The 18,094-nt window shown below is 36.0% G+C and overlaps 1 protein-coding gene across 2 annotated transcripts in view; it reads left to right on the forward strand.

Moving 5' to 3' along the window:
• LOC150092995 (tyrosine-protein phosphatase non-receptor type 9-like) overlaps positions 1 to 18,094 on the forward strand; it is a 284,280-nt gene that overhangs the window by 128,355 nt on the left and 137,831 nt on the right. The window contains exons 2-3 of one of the 2 annotated variants that reach the window (XM_090413470.1): positions 7,942 to 8,052; positions 8,355 to 8,381. In XM_090413470.1, coding sequence (XP_090269596.1) covers positions 7,942 to 8,052; positions 8,355 to 8,381 — 138 coding nt within the window. The remainder of the gene's footprint in view (positions 1 to 7,941; positions 8,053 to 8,354; positions 8,382 to 18,094) is intronic. The other variant, XM_090413471.1, reaches the window with a different exon arrangement.

The raw sequence follows: 18,094 nt of genomic DNA on the forward strand, positions 1-18,094 counted from the left end.
ATCACAACTATTTTCCATACCCATCAATGATTGCTTATTTTGTCCTGCCATTAACAGCATTCTATAATTATATGATAAAAGGACTATAGATATAAAACTATATTGTTTATACTGAGTGTAATATCTCTGTTTAAAACTGCAGCACTGCATATACTGTAACTACATGTTTCTTGCTTTCAGTAGTATGAGCCGCAACTATGAACATCAGTTAATCCAATTAAGTGTTCTCCTGGGTGCAAAGGATTATCACACCTCTTAATGGAGATAATTGGTGGCTAGCACTTCTTCTCCATGTTTCTTCAATGCTATTATAAGCTTCACATCCAGATTTTAGTGGACATGTAACCATGATGTGGTCAGTAGGGAAGTTAAACAGCAAGCATCCAAAAACCAAGTTTGGAGTACTTTGCTTCTTACTATTTGACTCTTAGAAGTTTGCATTCCTGAACACTACTTCTTGTTTATGTGGCAACAGAATTTTTTATCCATCTAAATTCTCATTTGGCATGTTTAATGATCATAGTCACATGTAATGCTCTCAAAAGCATTGCTGAAATCTAAAAAAATCGCATCCTAGTCATTGTCATAATCTGTTTCTCATGTAGCATTTTCATAAAAATGGAACAGTGTCAATAGTCATTGATCCCTCAGTAAAGCAATGCTTAGTATTTGATTGTTATGAATGAAAATCCTAATTTTTTCATTTCTTTATTAATACAGGAAATCTTACTGGACTATAATTGTAATTTTATGCAATGATTTTTCCATATGAATTGGTATAATCCCTATAGAATTGTAATCAAAACAAATGGCCTATGAAACCTGGGTGAAAATTTTATTTTAATAATTTTTTCCATAAGCTAACCACATATATTAATAAATTTTCATAATATATCTTCATATATTAATTAGCTCAACTATATCTTATGTTCCCATTTTTAAACAGATTAATTTCATTTCGCCTATCCACGTTAAGTGATCATTATCATACAGTGGGTGATACTGTGATGGTATTAATAAATTAAAGGCCTTATTTCATCTAGTAGTTTCATGTATGTATGCTTTAAAAAACTATCACAAATTAACTATAAAAAATTGCTATCTGTTCTGTTTATCTATTTCATTGCTTAAATTTGAATTTTCTTAACTCACTGAAGAAGTGGGTTATAATGCTATCGCCAACTATCCATTGTGGTAACACATATACTTGCAAGTTTGTAAATCCTTTGCTTATCAAACACTGTGTACTAACTCTTTTCTTGGGAAATAAGCTAAATGGTTCAAATCAGTAATTGAAGATAGAGTTGCATATCACCGTTCCTGAAACCTCAAACTGTGAAGTTCAGATTCTTTATGAGTTTGAATTTGAGTCATCAGTTTTAAGGTATTGGTCTTTCCTTATAAGCAATAACACTCCACCTCCTATTATCTAGTCAGTCTATTGACAGCATTATAATGTACTTCCTCATTAAGAATCTGAACCTCACAGTTTGAGGTTTCAAGAACGGTGATATGCAACTCTATTTTCAATTATTGATTTGAACCATACAAGCTTATTTTTAAACTTCATGCATGTGTATATAGAAATGTTATACCTTCAAGTAAACTTTGTTGTGAATTTCTTGCCATTCATCAAAACACCTTCAATACATCTTCTTTCCCAGTCAGTTTCACTTACTACCCTTTATAGCATCATAACAGCCTTACTCAGTTTGCTGAATCCTTTAGTACTGAAATGAGTCCATCACTATGATACCATACCTCTTGTTTCTAATAAATTGATCTCATAGTTTCAGAAATCCATGTTCTTTCTCAGCACACAGCTGAGAATGAATATGCTTAAAATCCAGTTTGTTGTCATTGCTTTGATCATTGATCTTTATTATCAACAATCCTGTCATGATATTAATAAAATTGCCTTGTTTATTTTTGAATTTGCAACTACAGTGAGTGTGAAGAAATCCTCTGTTTCAAATAATCCTTATTTTGAGTCATTTGTTGGAAGTTTTTTCACTTGGCTAGACTATAATAAATTTAGTTTAATCCTTTATCCAAGTGTAAGCAAACAAAGTTTGTGCCTGAAAATATATTCAGGACTGAGGTAAGGTAGTGCAACACCAGGCAACTCCGAACAAAGGTGGACCAAGCTCCCATCACTCCTTGTCTCAGTATCTCCCATAATACAAAGCACATCTCCTTGCAGACATGTATACTGCTATGAATTAAGGGAAGGGCCACTACCCAGACGGGTTTCAACCTTTTTGGGAGACCTCAGTAAAGGTTGAAACCAGTCTGGGTAGTGGCCCTTTCCTTAATGCATTGCAGTATACATGTCTGCAAGGAGATGTGCTTTGTATTATGGGAGATACTGAGACAAGGAGTGATGAGAGCTTGATCCACCTTTGCTCGGAGTTGCCTGGTGTTGACTACCTTACCTCAGTCCTGAAGATATTCTCGGGCGCAAACTTTGTTTGCTTACACTTGGATAAAGGATTAAACTAAATTTATTATTTGAGTCATTTGTATCTGCTAGTATGAGCACCTCAAAATTCATTTCCTTTTTAAAAATAACATTTTTTTTAGATCCTTAACTTTTAACCAGGAAAATATACTCAGTCAGTGTTTTGCTTACTTCACTCTAATATTCCCAACTTTCCTCAGCATCAAATCTTTATAGATTGCATTGTTACTTGCGTATGCAGTGATTTTAGTCCTCCCTCCAAGTTTCTGCCTTCATCATCATCATCAAATTCCTGCCATGTACCCTCAAGGGGTGTACAGGATATGACAGTACTACATGAAAAAATTACATCATTACTAACTTCCTATCTACAATTTTCCTCCAAATCAGTCTGTTACTTGTCAAGACTCCAACATTATCAGATCTTATATTTCTATCGTCTAAGGCACTTTGTACCGTATCAATCCACCTATATCTTGGTCTTCCTCTGGGTCATTTTCCTGCCAACCTGGCAGAGAACACTTGTTTTGCTAATCTTTCCTCTCCCATTCTATTTAAGTGACCATACCATCTGAGATTAGCTCTGCTAACGCATTCCTGGATGCTGACAATGTCAAGTTCTTTCCTAATATCCTCATTTTTAATATGATATTGCCATTGATGCCATCTGTTCATGCCTCTAATCTTTCTCAGGACTCTCATATCTGCGGTCTCTAGTCTTTGGTCAAGTGTTTTACTTCTGACCCAGCTCTCAGATCCATAAGTTAAAATTGGTTTGAACACAGTCTTGTATACAGCTAATTTAGTGTTCCGACTAATTTCTTTCTTATTCCATATGAATTTATTCAATTGACTTCCCACGATACCAGCTTTGCTGATTCTGTTGTCTATTTCTATATTTAGTTTACCATCTTCAGTAAAAATTGTGCCTAAGTAGCTGAAATGTTTTACTTGTTCCACGGGTTCTCCATTCACAACACAGTTGACATTTTCAATGATTCTGCCTATTTTCATTGTTTTTGTCTTTTTATTGCTGACCTTCATACCATATCTATTACAACAGCTATTCAATTTAGTCAGAGAATCTTGCAGACTTGTAGCGGATTTATTTAGAAGTATAACATCATCCGCATAAAGCAAAGAGCTGACATTAACATCTCCAATTTTGATATCAGGTTTAATACCACATTCCTTCATAATGTGATCCATATAGATAATGAATAACAGAGGGGATAATGTACATCCTTGTCTCACACCAGATTTAACATTAAACCATCTTCCTGTACTTCCTTCAATTCTAACTGCTGACTCACAACTCAAATAAAGACTAAGTATTGCTTGATATAATGCCCCATTGACACCATATAACTGCAGCGTATTGAATAGCTTCTCTCTTGGCACCTTGTCATATGCCTTTTCCAAATCGACAAAACTTAAATACAGATCTTTGTTATATTCCCATGCTTTCTCGACTATTTGTCGTAAAGTGAAGATCTGATCCTGGCAGCCTCTATTTGGCCTGAATCCAGCTTGTTCTTCACCAATCTTTTCTTCCACAATTCTTCTCAACCGTTTCTCAAGTATACTTGCATAGATCTTGCCAGGAACACTCAGTAGGGAAATACCTCTGTAATTCTCACATTCAGTTTTATTTCCCTTTTTATATATGGGTACTATGAGAGCTCTACTCCAATCATCGGGAATTCGTCCCTCTGTCCAGGCTTTCTGAACTATGCAGTGCAGCCACTGTAAGACTCTTATACCACCATACTTCAGCATTTCTGGTCGAATATCATCTACTCCTGCTGCCTTTCCACATTTCAAGCCTTTGATGGCTTTTTCTACTTCAAGTATGGATATGTATTCCTGACTGCATGCCTGGTCAGTGTTTTTTATCACTGTGCTGTCATCACTGCTTGTTTCATTTAGCAGTTTTTCAAAGTAATTACTCCATACTTCAAGGATATCTTTTTCTCCTGTTTTCATTTCACCTTTATCATCTCTAATTCCTTTTACAGCACTCTTTCCTCCATTCCTAAGCTTCTTCAACAACCTCCAGAATATTTTGCCACCTTCTTGATATTTATTTTCTATATTCTTGCCAAAGTCCTCCCATGACTTTTGTTTAGCTAGTTTTACACACTGTTTAGCTTTCTTACATTTGTCTCTGTATTCTGTAAGAGTAAAAGCTGACTTATTTGCCAGGAACTTTTGATATGCTTTCTTCTTTTCCTTCACTGCCTCTTTAACTTCCTGTGTCCACCAGGGAGTTCTGATTTTTTTATCTTTGCACACAACCTCACCACATGCCTCTCTGGCAGAATCAATCAATGTTTCCTTCAGAGTTTGCCACTGAATCTCCAAGGTTTGATTCCTGTTCTCAAACTCTCTCATTTTCTTTTCAATAATATTTCTGTATTTTAGTCTACAGTTTACATCTGAGAGCTGCTCAACTTTTATTCGCTTTAAAACTTTCTTACATGTTATTCTTTTCAATATGAAATTCAATTTTATCCTGCTCAAGACTAAATAGTGATCACTTCCAATTTCAAATCCTCTGTACACTCTGGTGTCCTGCACCAGGGAGAAAACATCACTATCAACAATAACATAGTCAATGAGACTTTTCTTATTCCTAGCCTCTTCTCTCCATGTGAATTTGTGCACATTTTTATGTTGGAACATGGTGTTAGTAATAACCAGTCCATGTCCTGAGCAGAAATCCAACAGATATTTGCCATTATTATTAGCTTTGTTCTTTTCTCCAAATTTTCCCAAAATATTTTTGTATGTCTCACAATCATTTCCTACTCTACTATTTAGATCCCCAACAAGGACCAACTTTTCCTTTTTCATTGTGTCAGTTGCTTTTTCTAAAGCCTCAAAAAATTCCTCCACTTCTACCTTAGTAGAACCTTCTGTGGGACCATAGGCACAAATAAGTCTCATTGTCCAGTTCCCCATTCTCATATTTGCCCACATTACTCTACTTGAGACTGACTGCCATTCAAGAAGATTAGTCTCGTATTTTGTGTTGAATACTATGGCTACTCCTTCTTTTCCTTGATTGTTATTGCCTGAATATAACATTTTGTATTTATTGCTCAGAAAGATCTCACCAGTTTTGGTCTTTTTTGTTTCAGTCACCCCTATTATGTCGATCTGGTACTTATCTAATTCCTCAGCTAGCTCCATTTCTTTGCCATTCAGGCTTCTTACGTTGATAGTACCGATCTTCAACTCTGGTGATGTTGAGTTGGGGTTTGTTTTCAGATTTGTTCCAGTAGCTGACTTTTCGCTGTTCACCCTGGTTCCCTGGCGAAAACAACGGGGGCCTTGTTTAACCGGGCGACGCCCCAGCCGGCATGAAATTTTGTCATGTTGTACCATCATTTTTTATTTTGGTTTAGCCAATAAGAATACAATTTGGTCGGCTAAATCCCAAATTGCCAGCCCATCCTCGTTCGTTCAGTATCAAAGTAGATACCCAACAGGGTGCACCACGAGAAGGTGAGGATTGGACATTAGGTCAGAAGCCCTGGTCGGTTCTCCGCATTCCTTTAAAGGCTATGTGGAGGTCTCCTCTCAGTTATACAGCTTTGACCCTTAAGCACCCTGCCTTCCTCACCTGAATCAATTGCTTCTTTTAAATCACTGCTTATTTGGTGGAGGTCTGAGGCAGCTTGGAACAAATTCCATGTTTGGTCTCTACAAGGTGCTACCCAAAAGTTTGGAAAATTTGAATAGTGCACATGCAAACCAGTTGTAGTATCTAACATTTGCTTAGAAGAACACAAAAAATACATCTGTTTGCATAACTATGTCAGTCAGGTCTAGAAGACTATGCCTTGGCTACCTTGCACAAAATCAGATGGAAGAAAACTATCATGCTCCATCACAGTAAATATAAACTTGAAAGACTCTTTTTAGAATAGCAGATTTAAAAAATCAGCCTAATCTTAATATAAATATGGTTGTATTAAGCTTCCCAAGATTTGGGAAACTTTAATTTTTTGGCCAGCCCCCTCATCAGCCTTTAATTTTCATTTAGTCTAATATCATTTCTTCCACTTACTGTTCATTGTGTGTGTGTTGGTACAATTTTAACATTGATTCCTAAAAATTCCTCTATGATAGAGATGAAATACTGAAATGATTAAACGTGTTATTTAATTATTTCTGTGTGCTGTAATTATTCCATTAAACTGTATGATGAGGTTTAAAAAAAATAACTACCAGTTTATGCTAATTCAGCCTATTATATAAAAAAAAATATAAAAATCACTTTTTTGAATGTATTGTCAGTATGAAAAATCTTCCTGCTATGAAAAAAAAAGTATCTTATCAAGAAATCTTGACACAGATATGGAAAAATCAGAAGTGTTAATCTCAGCTCTTTAGTTTATGCAGATGATGTTATACTCCTAAAGAAATCTAGTGCAATTTGACAAGATTCTCTAACTAAATTGAATAACTACTGTAACAAATCTGGCATAATCAGCAATGAAAAAAAAAAAAACTGTGATAATAAACAGAAGCCATGAAAACTTCAGTTGTGTTCTCAGTAGATAACCCTATAGAACAAGTAAAATATTTAGGGACAATTTTTAGTTAATGTGGAAAATTAATAGACAATAGAATAAGCAAAGCTGTATGGTGGAGACTCAAATGTGAATAAATTTATCTGGAATAAGAAATTAGTCAAAAGATGGGACTAGCAGTATAAAAGGCAGTCTTCAAACCAATTTTAACTTACGATCTAAGAGTTGGGTTAGAAATAGTTGATCAGAGATAATAGAGACCACAAATATGAGTGTTTCAGAAAAATTTGGGAGTGAATAGATGACATCAGTTGCAGAATCATAAAAATGAAGATGATAGAAAAGAACTTGGCATTTATTAGCATTCACAAATGTGTGAGCAGAACAAATCTGCAGTGGTATAGTCACTTAAACAGAATGAGAGGTTGAGTGGTTTACAAAACAAGTGCTTGATGGCAGGAAATAGACCTAGTGGAAAACTAAAAACTAGGTTTGTTGCTCAGAAGTGCTCTAGAAGACAAAAACACAAGATCTGACAATATTGGAATGCTGACAAATGATGGACTAATATGGAGGAACGTTACTGATATTAGATTAGTAATCATTTAAATTTAATTGTGTAGTACTGTATACACCTCTTGAGGGTACATATCAGGCATCTGGTGATGAATTTAATATAACAGCTATCTCTTATATTTGATGTTAAGGTATGTGCTAGGAGAGGGTGTATGTCTGGGGGGATTGGAATCCACACTTTACAAGATGATCAACAAATTGTTCATTCTTGAGAATTCTGATGATTTGTATATACATTAGATTAAACACTTATGAAAATTAATTAAAAAGAAGTGTACAAGTAGATGAAGTTATTTTTGTTTTCTAATATATAGATATTTAATATAGTCTAGTTCATTAAAAAGGTTAAATATTTTAATGTAGGGAGGCTATCCAGCTAGATTAAAAAAAGTTTTGATTGTTGCTGCACCATTATGGTTTAAAGCGCCCTTCAAAATTCTTCAACTCTTTGTTAAGGAGAAGTTAAAAGATAGGGTAAGTTCTTCTGAGGTATAAAAATTAATCAAAAATGAATTTGATTTGATTATTTTTAAAATATATGTACAGTATATTATACCTGTGATATAAAAATTATGTAATTCATATCAAATTAACAAGTTAATTTGATATGAATTAATTAATCAGCACTTTGTGTCTCTAGTTCAGTATATGTGTTCCTTATTTGCTGTCATGTTTATAGTTGTATATTCAGTGAAGTGAAAGCTAATTTCTTGACATAATATATCAGCAGTAATTGCAAATAAATTCCTAATGTATTGATCTTTTGCCCTTTGTAGCATACAGGAGGAACACCTATGCAGAAGGTAGTAATGTTTTTGCAACTGTAAGGAAAATTATTTTTTAGTATTTATTAGGAGAAAAGTTTGTTTCACTGCTGTGAATGCTAAGATTTTTAAATGCTTAATGATTTATATTTAAGTATGATATTCGAAGGGAGAAAAAACGTTTGAACCAAACTATTGGTGAAAATAATGAATTTCTGTAAGTATTGTCAAGTACTAAGTTATTTAAGTATCATAACCTTAATTTGAAATTAGAAAAAGAAATTGTATGAAGACTGGATAAAACTATAAGGAATTAAAACTTTTATGCATATACAGCACAGAATGTTGTATATGTATTTCGGTAATCCATCAATATCTTTATGTTCAGTTAAATAGCCTGTCCTTTTTCATTAGAATTCCTTCAATGTACACTGCTTGGAAAGAAGTCAATGGACACCATAGTATGAGGAACAAACAGTCGTGCCCACCTTAATAAGATGTAGGACCTCCTTTTGCTGTGATGACTGCAGCAATCCTATGAGGCATACTTTCTGCAAGTGTACAATAGTGATCAGTGGGAATTTTGGACCATTCTTCCTGTAGGCATGTAATGGGGAGGACGTCCCTTGACATACCTGACACTCTATTTATCCCACAGATGTTCAGTAGGATTGAGATCAGAGCTCTTTGGAGGCCAGGCAAATGTTGTTACAGCAGCATCAACCTTTTGACATGGTGCTATTGTCTTACTGAAAGAAACAATGGTCATTTCCATAGAAATGCCAAAAGTTGGAAGCATTGCATGAATGTTCAGATACTTCTCAGAGTTCAATGTTCATGCACCACAAACAGAGGGCATAGGCCAAACCAGGAAAATCAAGACCACACCATCAACACCACCTTCTAATTTCATGGTTAAGGTTAGGCACTCTGATAACAAATGTTTGTTGTTTGTTATCAGAGCGTAGCATGATTTGTCACTCCATAACACAGCTTTTCAGTCTTCCACATCCCACTGTACACAATGTCACTTTTAAACTCCATCAGTTCCCTTCTCACAGCCATTTCACCTGACACAGTTACACTGACTTGGCATTATCATATTTCTTTAATTTACACCAGCTACAAACATGTGACTCATTATAGTTGTGGTAAAATGTACCTTGCCCATTGGGGGTGTCTGTTGACTTCTTTCCAAGCAGCATATATACCAGGGGTGGTCAAGACGTCGACCAGTCGACTGCAAGGCACCTGAATGTAGCAAATTATTCGTTTCTTAATGAATGTAGCAAATTAAATGAATAAATAGATTGAAAATGAATAGATAAATGATAATCAAAATTATTAATTGATAAAAAAAACTGTCAAACACAAACATGTCAAACTAATTTATTTCTAATCTGATGTAAAGTTTATAATTTAGCGGTTAACGATGAAGCCATCGCTTTACAGCAGTCACATGATTCTCTTCGTCCAGAAACGTTTGCTTGACGGTTCTGAACGCGCCCAATGGTAACATGTTCGATGACGTGTACACTGGCAGTTGACAGTCCACCTGTGTATTGTTCCTGATCAAGACTCTTGCATCCAAAGTGTCCCAATTATCCAGTATTTTAGTACTGAGTAATCCCATGAAATCATTTCCTGTTTATCGATCTTTAGTGTGTATTATTTTAAATTAAGCAAGTGAATGCAATTAGTATTGTTAAAAAATAATTTAAAAAAAAAAATTAAGGATAACAATGAATGAGCCAAGAACAAGTGTGAAAAAAATTAAAAGTCATTTATTTATTAAACACTAACATGAAGAATGGGAAGAAGATTTTTTTTCTTTATTATGATGAAAGACAAATGCGTATGTATAATTTGCAACGTAAATGTGGCTTTACCGAAAAAAGCAAACGTTGAAAGACACTATCGAACTGTTCATAAAAACTATGATCCACAGGGCACTGCCTTAAGAAAAGCAAAGGTACATCAAATGAAGACACTACTGACAGCACAACAAAATATTTTCGTCAAGTACAACACAGGTGCAAAGGCTGCTTCAATTGCCTCATTCAAAGTTGCTGTAACTTTAATTAAACATAATAATCCGTTTCAAGATGGAGAATTATGGAAGGAAGCCTTCATCAAAGCTTGTGAAATATTATTTCAAAATTTTAAGAATAAATCAGAAATAATAACTGCTAGTAACAATATGTCATTATCCTGAAACACAATCATGCATAGAGCAGAAGAAACCAGCTGGAACCTTGAAGAGATTCTGCACGAAAACATAAACAAGTGCAATTTTTTGTCACTACAGTTTGACAAATCTACTGATTACGCTGGTACTGCACAATTATGTATTTTTGTTCGAATGGTTTTTGAGGATGTGTCGGCCACAGAAGAATTATTAACCATTATTCCAATTCAAGGACGAACAAGAGTTCAAGATATCTATGATTTATTTAAGAATTACATTGTACGTACAAGTTTTCCAATTCATAAGTTAGTATCAATAACTACGGACGGAGCGCCGGCAATGGTAGGTAATAAAATCGGTTTTGTCACTCTTTGTAAAAACGATGAAGATATACCAAGTTTTGTGGACTATCATTGCATCATCCATCAGCAGGCCTTGTTTCAAAAGTACTGAAATTCAATCATGTTATGAATGTTGCTTTCAAAATTGTTAATTCGATAAGATCAAATAGCTTGCTGCATCGTCAATTTAGGGCTTTGCTAAAAGAATGCGAGAGTGAGCATAGCGAATTATTGTTACATACTGACGTAAGATGGTTAAGCCATGCCACATTTTTAGCAAGATTCAGAGAACTTCTTCCACAAATAAATTCGTTTTTGAAAAACAAGATGATTCACATCCAGAATTAAATGATAAAGAATGGCTACTTGACCTCTCCTTTTTCTGTGACATTACAGAAAAACTAAATAACCTAAACTTAGAATTACAAGGAAAAAATAAAATAATCATTGATTTAATAAGCTCCTTAAAATCATTCAAGGGTACATTGCTTGAAATACAATTAAAGTGGTGCGAATTGAAACATTTTAATAATTTGACTGACTAGTCAAAGGATATACAAAATGTAACCTTTAATAAACATGCTGAAAGCATAAGACTTTTAATGAACGAATTTCAGGTAAGATTTGTAGGAATCAGTAAGCTCTGATATCGCTACTTTTTTATCATATCTCTTCAATGAAAATAATGTTGAGAATACAGCTTCAAAACTGAATGAATTTCTCGACACAAATAGAGTAGATTTGGAAGAAGAAATTATAAATATGAAATGCGATATCCACCTCAAATCAATTGCTTCAAATAATAGTTTTTGGAAGTTGATCCACAAAAGTAAATATCCAAATATTTGGAGAATCAGCGCTTATTTTAACGCATTTTTTGGATGAACTTATTTGTGTGAATCGGCATTCTCATGTATGAATGCTATTAAGACAAAGCATAGATTGCAGCTAAGTGATCAACATCTGGAATTGTGTTTAAGAATTTCTTTAAGTTCGTACGATCCAGATTATGATCGCTTAGCTGCATCTATGCAATGTCAGCTATCGTCCAATTAAATTAAAATATTCAATTTTGTTTGTATAATTTTATTTAGTTTTTTGTATTTTTTATTATTATTTTTTTAATAAAGTTATGAACAATAATTTTTTTTTTGTTATATTTATTGCCTTATAAACTTTTAAAAATCTCGAAAATATTCCACAATTTTCGATCGCATCTATAGTTGCCAGCAAAGATATTTTCACTAAGTAAGTAGCCCCCAACGTCTAAAAGTTTGGCCACCCGTGATATATACCATCTATAAATATCATTTTGTAAAGTTAATTATTCATGAAAACAGAAGATATTCATTATGTAAAAAAACTTGTACAGATTACTTACCAGATCTGTTTATGAGATAATATTGATTGAATTGTTTGCTATTAAAAGTTTCTGGAAACTGAACTAGAAGCAAATCTTTAAAGCCCTGTACAGTTTCCTAAAATTGACTACACTTGAAACTGAAATAACTAATCAATAATCCAGGATGAATGTTGATAACATAATTACAAAGATTTCAAGACAGTCTCCCTGAAGAATGAAAAGGATATAAAAATGGGATCTCCAGTCTTTTCTTACTCCTGTCTTTTCACATTGCACATTTGGGTGTTGCTACTGTGTTCAAAACAAGTGAAGATAAATCATGACAGTATATCACAGTATAAACACCATCAAAGGAAAATAAATAATTTATTCAGCTTGCTAATTTTTTGCTGGATTTCCAGCCAACACCTTCAGATTGCAAATGTGGTAAACACACACTCAGATTGTTGTAGAAACGATTCATATTATAATTGAAAATGAACTAACAACCTTACAAGGTGTCTTCTAGGGGCCAGATAAAAACTAAGTTAATTCAGAAAAGTCAGGCTAAATGAGATCTTAGAATGACAGATCTTTGGCAAATTAATGCAGCCATATTTCTTGAGGGTGGGGAAGTGCTGCATAGCTGATGCTGATTCTGACAATACTGTATCAAGACCTATAGCAAATTGTATGCAACATAGTTATCTTTTTTCAATTTAATCCTGTGTGAACAAATGTCAGAGCATGATCTGCCAGTCTTAACTTGCTGTGTGATTGCAGACAGTTTTTATCTTCAAGGCAGATATTAATAGAGCCACCAGTCTGCCTTAAGTAGGCCTAAGCTGCAAACACAAGGAACTATATACATGCCAGGATGTGCAAGAGGATGAAAATGATCTTTAGGAGAATGGACAAAGGTTGCTAGTTGGATTTGTTGTTTAATTTAAAAGTTGTATTTGCTGAGAACTTTATCTGTCTTTTCTGATGTACCTTGAATATAAGGGATGTGAATAGTTTGTCCATTATCAGGAGGGGAGCCGTGTGGGGGTGTGCTGTATTTTATCTATTTTATAGGGATTATAGTCATTCACTGAAAATTGTTGCCAAGGTCAGTAGCAAGGGTTGTCTTATATGAACATATAACACTGGCTCTGAGTATAATTGGTTTGAGGATGCCATACTGTTGGAATGGGTGATGGTATGATTGCTTATGTAAGTGCTTTCCTGTGGGTGAGTGAAAAGGAAAATGAATCATTTGGTAATCACATAACTAGTATTTCTAGGTAGAGGAGAGTCCGAGTCTGTGAGTTTGTGAATACATAATCAAGGGTAATAATAAAAAGAAGTGATAGTCTCCCTGAAGAACTCCAGTGGAAATAGAAAAGCTCTAAGTCATCTCTCCATTAACCATTACTCTTGCAAAATAATTTTGATACAGTTCTACTATTGCTTTGATTATATTCAAGGGTATGCTGTAATGGCTGAGAATTTTGAACATTTTTGGTCTGTTTGAATTGCAGGCTTTTGAGAAATCTGTGAAATTTAAGAGTAAGGAAAGATTTTTATATCTTACTCCTTCAAGCAACTTTCTAAGGTAGTGGTTGTGTTCAACAGTGCTTCTGTTTTTCAAGAAACCTGTTTGATATTTGAGTAGAAGAGGTGTTACATATGGTTCAGTTTGGTTTAGAAGCATCCTGTTATAGATTTTCAGTGTGGTAGGAAGTAGTGTGATTCCTCTAATTTTCTGGGTTATTTAGATTGCCTTTTTTGAGGTTATTGGTATTATTAGGCTTTCTCTCCATTGTAATTGAGAGAATTGGCAGGATAAACCAACATAAGTAGTCTGTTTTGCAGATGATGTATTGATTGACTAACATTCAGACTGCCTAAAAGCACTTAGATGATCTGTGTAAAAAATGCAGCACTGATTGGATTGGCAGTCAACATCAGTAAAACTAAAGTCCTGAAGAACAGAATAGAAGAAAATATTAGGCTAAATGACCACATTCTTGAAGAAACTGATTGCCAGTGCTTTGGTTCCCACATTGATACTTTAACAGACATAGTGAAAAGAAAGCACCAGCTCTAGCTATGATCAAATAAGTCGAAAAGAAAGTGATACAAGGGCTAGGGTGTACCCCTTAAGCGACACACAGCCACATTGCCCTACAGGTGTGAGAAGTGGATGAGGGCTATCACATCAATGGCAGTTGCAGTTGAAGAAGCGAGCCTGGCAAGTGGAGAATGTTGCAAGTGGGAATGTTGGAAGCATGACTGGAAGGGGAAGAGAGGTGGCAGACTGATGAGGAAGAGGAAGTTGGACATTTTGTGCATACAGGAGACAAGGTAGAAGGGGGAAAGGTGAAGAAACTAGGAGACGGATATAAATTGTTCTACTCTGGAATTAATAAAGAGGGAAGAAATGGTGTCAGAATTGTGGTGTGTGGCAGAATGAAAGGTGAAGTACTGAAAGTGGATAGGAGGAACGACAGGATCATGTGAATGAAACTGGGTCTTGGGAAGAGCAACTGGTCGTCTTATGTGTATACGCCCCATAAGTTGGCTGTACAGCAGAAGAGAAAGATGAATTCTGGAATGTGCTAGATGAAGAAATGAGGGAACTGGAAGAAAACAAGATGGTGATTATCAGAGCAGACTTGAACAGACACATAGGGAGACAAAATAGGGACCTGTGAAAGGGTGCATGGTGGCCATGGAGTGGAAATGATGAACCAGGAAGGAGAGAGGATTTTGGACTTTGCAGTTGCATTTGATCTGGCAGTTGTGAACTCCTTTTTCTGTAGGAGGGAAGAGCATTTGATAACATTTAGAAGTGGCAACAATAGTTCACAGATTGACTACATTTTGACTAGAAGAAAACATCTTGAGGCAGTAACAAATTGCAAGGTGATCCCAACAGATCAAGTGCCGCAGCAACACCGGCTGCTGTGCGCAGATTTTAAAATAAAGTCGAAGATAAGAACCTTTGGAAGCCATGGAAGGAAGAAAATGAAGTGGTTTCGCTTAAAAGAAGAGAGCGTGAGGAACCATTTTAGGGAGAAGGTGTTAGAGAGGATTTTGGATGGACTAGAAAGTGTACAAGACTGGTGGAGACATAATTCAAAAGTAATTCTAAGCTGTGCAATTGAGGTACTTGGTGAAACATCCGGAAAGATTAGAGAAAAGAAGGAAGGTTGGTGGTAGAATTATAATGTACAAGAAGCAGTGACGGCTAAGAGAAAGGCAAAGCAGAAGTGGGATGAGTCAAGAGTGGAAGAGGACAGAGAGAAAAAGCGAGAAGCCAAGAGAGTTGTTGCACAGGCGAAGGCCATGGCATATCAAGACCTTTATGATCAATTAGAAACAAAGGAAGGACAGAGAAAGATTTATTGATTGGGAAAATGTAAAAATAAGGCATCAAAGGACATTGTACATGTGAGGCAGATCAAAGACTCTGGAGGAAGGGTATTAAGGAGGGACATGGATATAAGAAACAGATGGAGAATATACTTTGAAGGGCTTTTGAATGAAGAAAATGCAAGTACTCACAGAGAAGATGGGGAGCCTTATGAGGGGATGGTGCAGAACATTAGTAGAGTGGAAGTGAAGGAAGCCATAAAGGGAATGAAGAATGGAAAATCGGTGGGCCCTGACAGGATCCTAGTGGAAGCATGGGGAAGAGGGAATTGACCTGCTGTGGGACCTGTTAATAAAAGTTTGTCAACAGGAAAATATAGGAATGGAGGGAAAGTACTCTTGTCCCCATCTACAAGAGTAAAGGGGATGTCCAAGACTGTAAGAATTACAGAGGAATAAAGTTGATGTCCCACACAATGAAAATCCTAGAGAGGGTTCTTGATGGAAGACTGAGGAAGGAGGTGGAGATTGCAAAGGAACAATTTGGCTTCATGCCTGGTCGATCGATGACAGATGCTATCTTTGGGTTACGACAGATGACGGAAAAGTTTCGAGAGAAGCAATGGGAGCTATATCTGGTATTTATTGATCTGGAGAAAGCGTATGATAGAGTGCCAAGGCAAGAAGTCTGGAGGTGTCTGAGGGAGAAGAAGGTACCGGAGAAATATGTCAGGTTGGTGCAGGAGATGTACAGAAATGTGAAGACAAGTTGAAACCTCCCTGGGAGAGACAGAAAGTTTTCCAGTGACAGTTGGCTTGCATCAAGGGTCAGCAGTAAGTCTATTCCTGTTTAATATTGTGATGGAGGAGCTGAGAGAAGATGCCTTGGACTATGTTGTATGCAGATGACATCGTGCTGTGTGTCGAATCAAGAGAAGAAGTGGCAGCTAAACTGGAAAGTTGGAGGAAAGTACTGGAAGAGAAAGGTATGAGACTGAGCAGAAGTAAGACAGAGTATATATGTTGCAAAGTGGATGGCAGCCAGGAGACAGATCTGGAGCTGGAAGGAAATGTCATCAGGAAGATCAGTGACTTTAGATACTTTGGTTCAACATTGAAAGAGGATGGTGAGGCTGAGAAGGAAGTGGGATGCAGGATACAAGCAGGATGGAGGAACTGGAGAGAGAGAGAGAGATAGCTGGAGTGCTATGCAATAAGAGGGTGCCAATCAATCTAAAAGGCAAAATCTACAGGACAGTAGTGAGATCAGCTATGACATATGCTATGGAAACTGTGGCCCTGAGGAAAAATAACATCAACAGGATGGAGGTAGCGGAGATGAGAATGCTTAGGTGGATGTGCGGTGTAACCAGAAAGGATTGTCTGAGAAATGACTATGTAAGGGGAATGGTGAAAGTTATGAACTTAGGAGCAAAGATACAGGAGGCAAGGTTGAGATGGTTTGGTCATGTGATGAGGAGGGAGGAAGAGTATGTGGGAAGAAAGATCATGCAGATGGATGTACTGGGGAGTAGGAAGCGTGAACGGCCAAAGAAGAGATGGAGGGAGATGGTGGAGGAGGACTTGAGGATGAAGAACTTGGATGTGGCTACATCCCAAGACAGGAGGTTGTGGAGGAGACTCACCACAAATAGCGACCCTACTTAAGTGGGAAAAGCTGCAGAAGAAGAAGTGAAAAGAAAGCACAAGGCTCTTCAGTTCCATAAAACTCTAATATCTGGAAATCCATTCTCATCACCACCATTCAAGCCATATTTACATATGGTGCCCAGGTGGCACACTATTCATTGAGCAATTAATATCATCAATAGTTTTGGGACAACATGCCTTTGAACAGTATTAGGATATACATGGCAAGATCACATTCCTAATACTGTCATTCTTGAAGAAAGTCAGCAAAGACCTCTAATAAAAACAATTGAAAAAAAAGTCGACTGAGATGGCTGAAACACCAACTTAGACATTCACCTACGTTCAGTTCTCTTGCTCTCTACAGGCTGACTATGAATATTCCAGATATTTCCAGAAGAGGAGGGGAGACCAAGAAAACAGTTCAGGCAATACATCAGCAAACTACTTTTTGAAGTTGAAGCTCATGAACTATCTGACACGTGTCATTTGGCACAAAACAGAGTAACTTAGCTCCCTTTCAATCAATAGATATCATGTTGATTTAATAGAGTATTAGCAGCACTAACAAAGGATTAAGAACTATTTTAATGCTTCCAGTATTTCTCTGTCACTGAGACATCTTCAGGGAGTACAGATGAACACACACACAGCAACACAATAATAAATGAAACATGGATTTGACCCTGAAGTTCTAAGTGGCCTGTATGGGTGTGCATTAGTTGGAGAGCCAAGGTTGTAACTTTGAATCTCTGGGGATTAATTTTTCCCATATTTTGTGAAGTTTCTCGCATCCATATTTATTTAAATTAAAGTGATTTCTGAGTGGAGCTGCAGATTCCAAAAAAAAGTCTTTTTTAAAAAAATTTAC

Source organism: Typopeltis vanoorti, chromosome 24 (genome assembly GCF_054136105.1).
Source record: "Typopeltis vanoorti isolate ZY-2024b chromosome 24, IOZ_Tvanoo_1.0, whole genome shotgun sequence".
In the NCBI taxonomy this organism is placed as follows: Eukaryota; Metazoa; Arthropoda; class Arachnida; order Uropygi; family Thelyphonidae; genus Typopeltis; species Typopeltis vanoorti.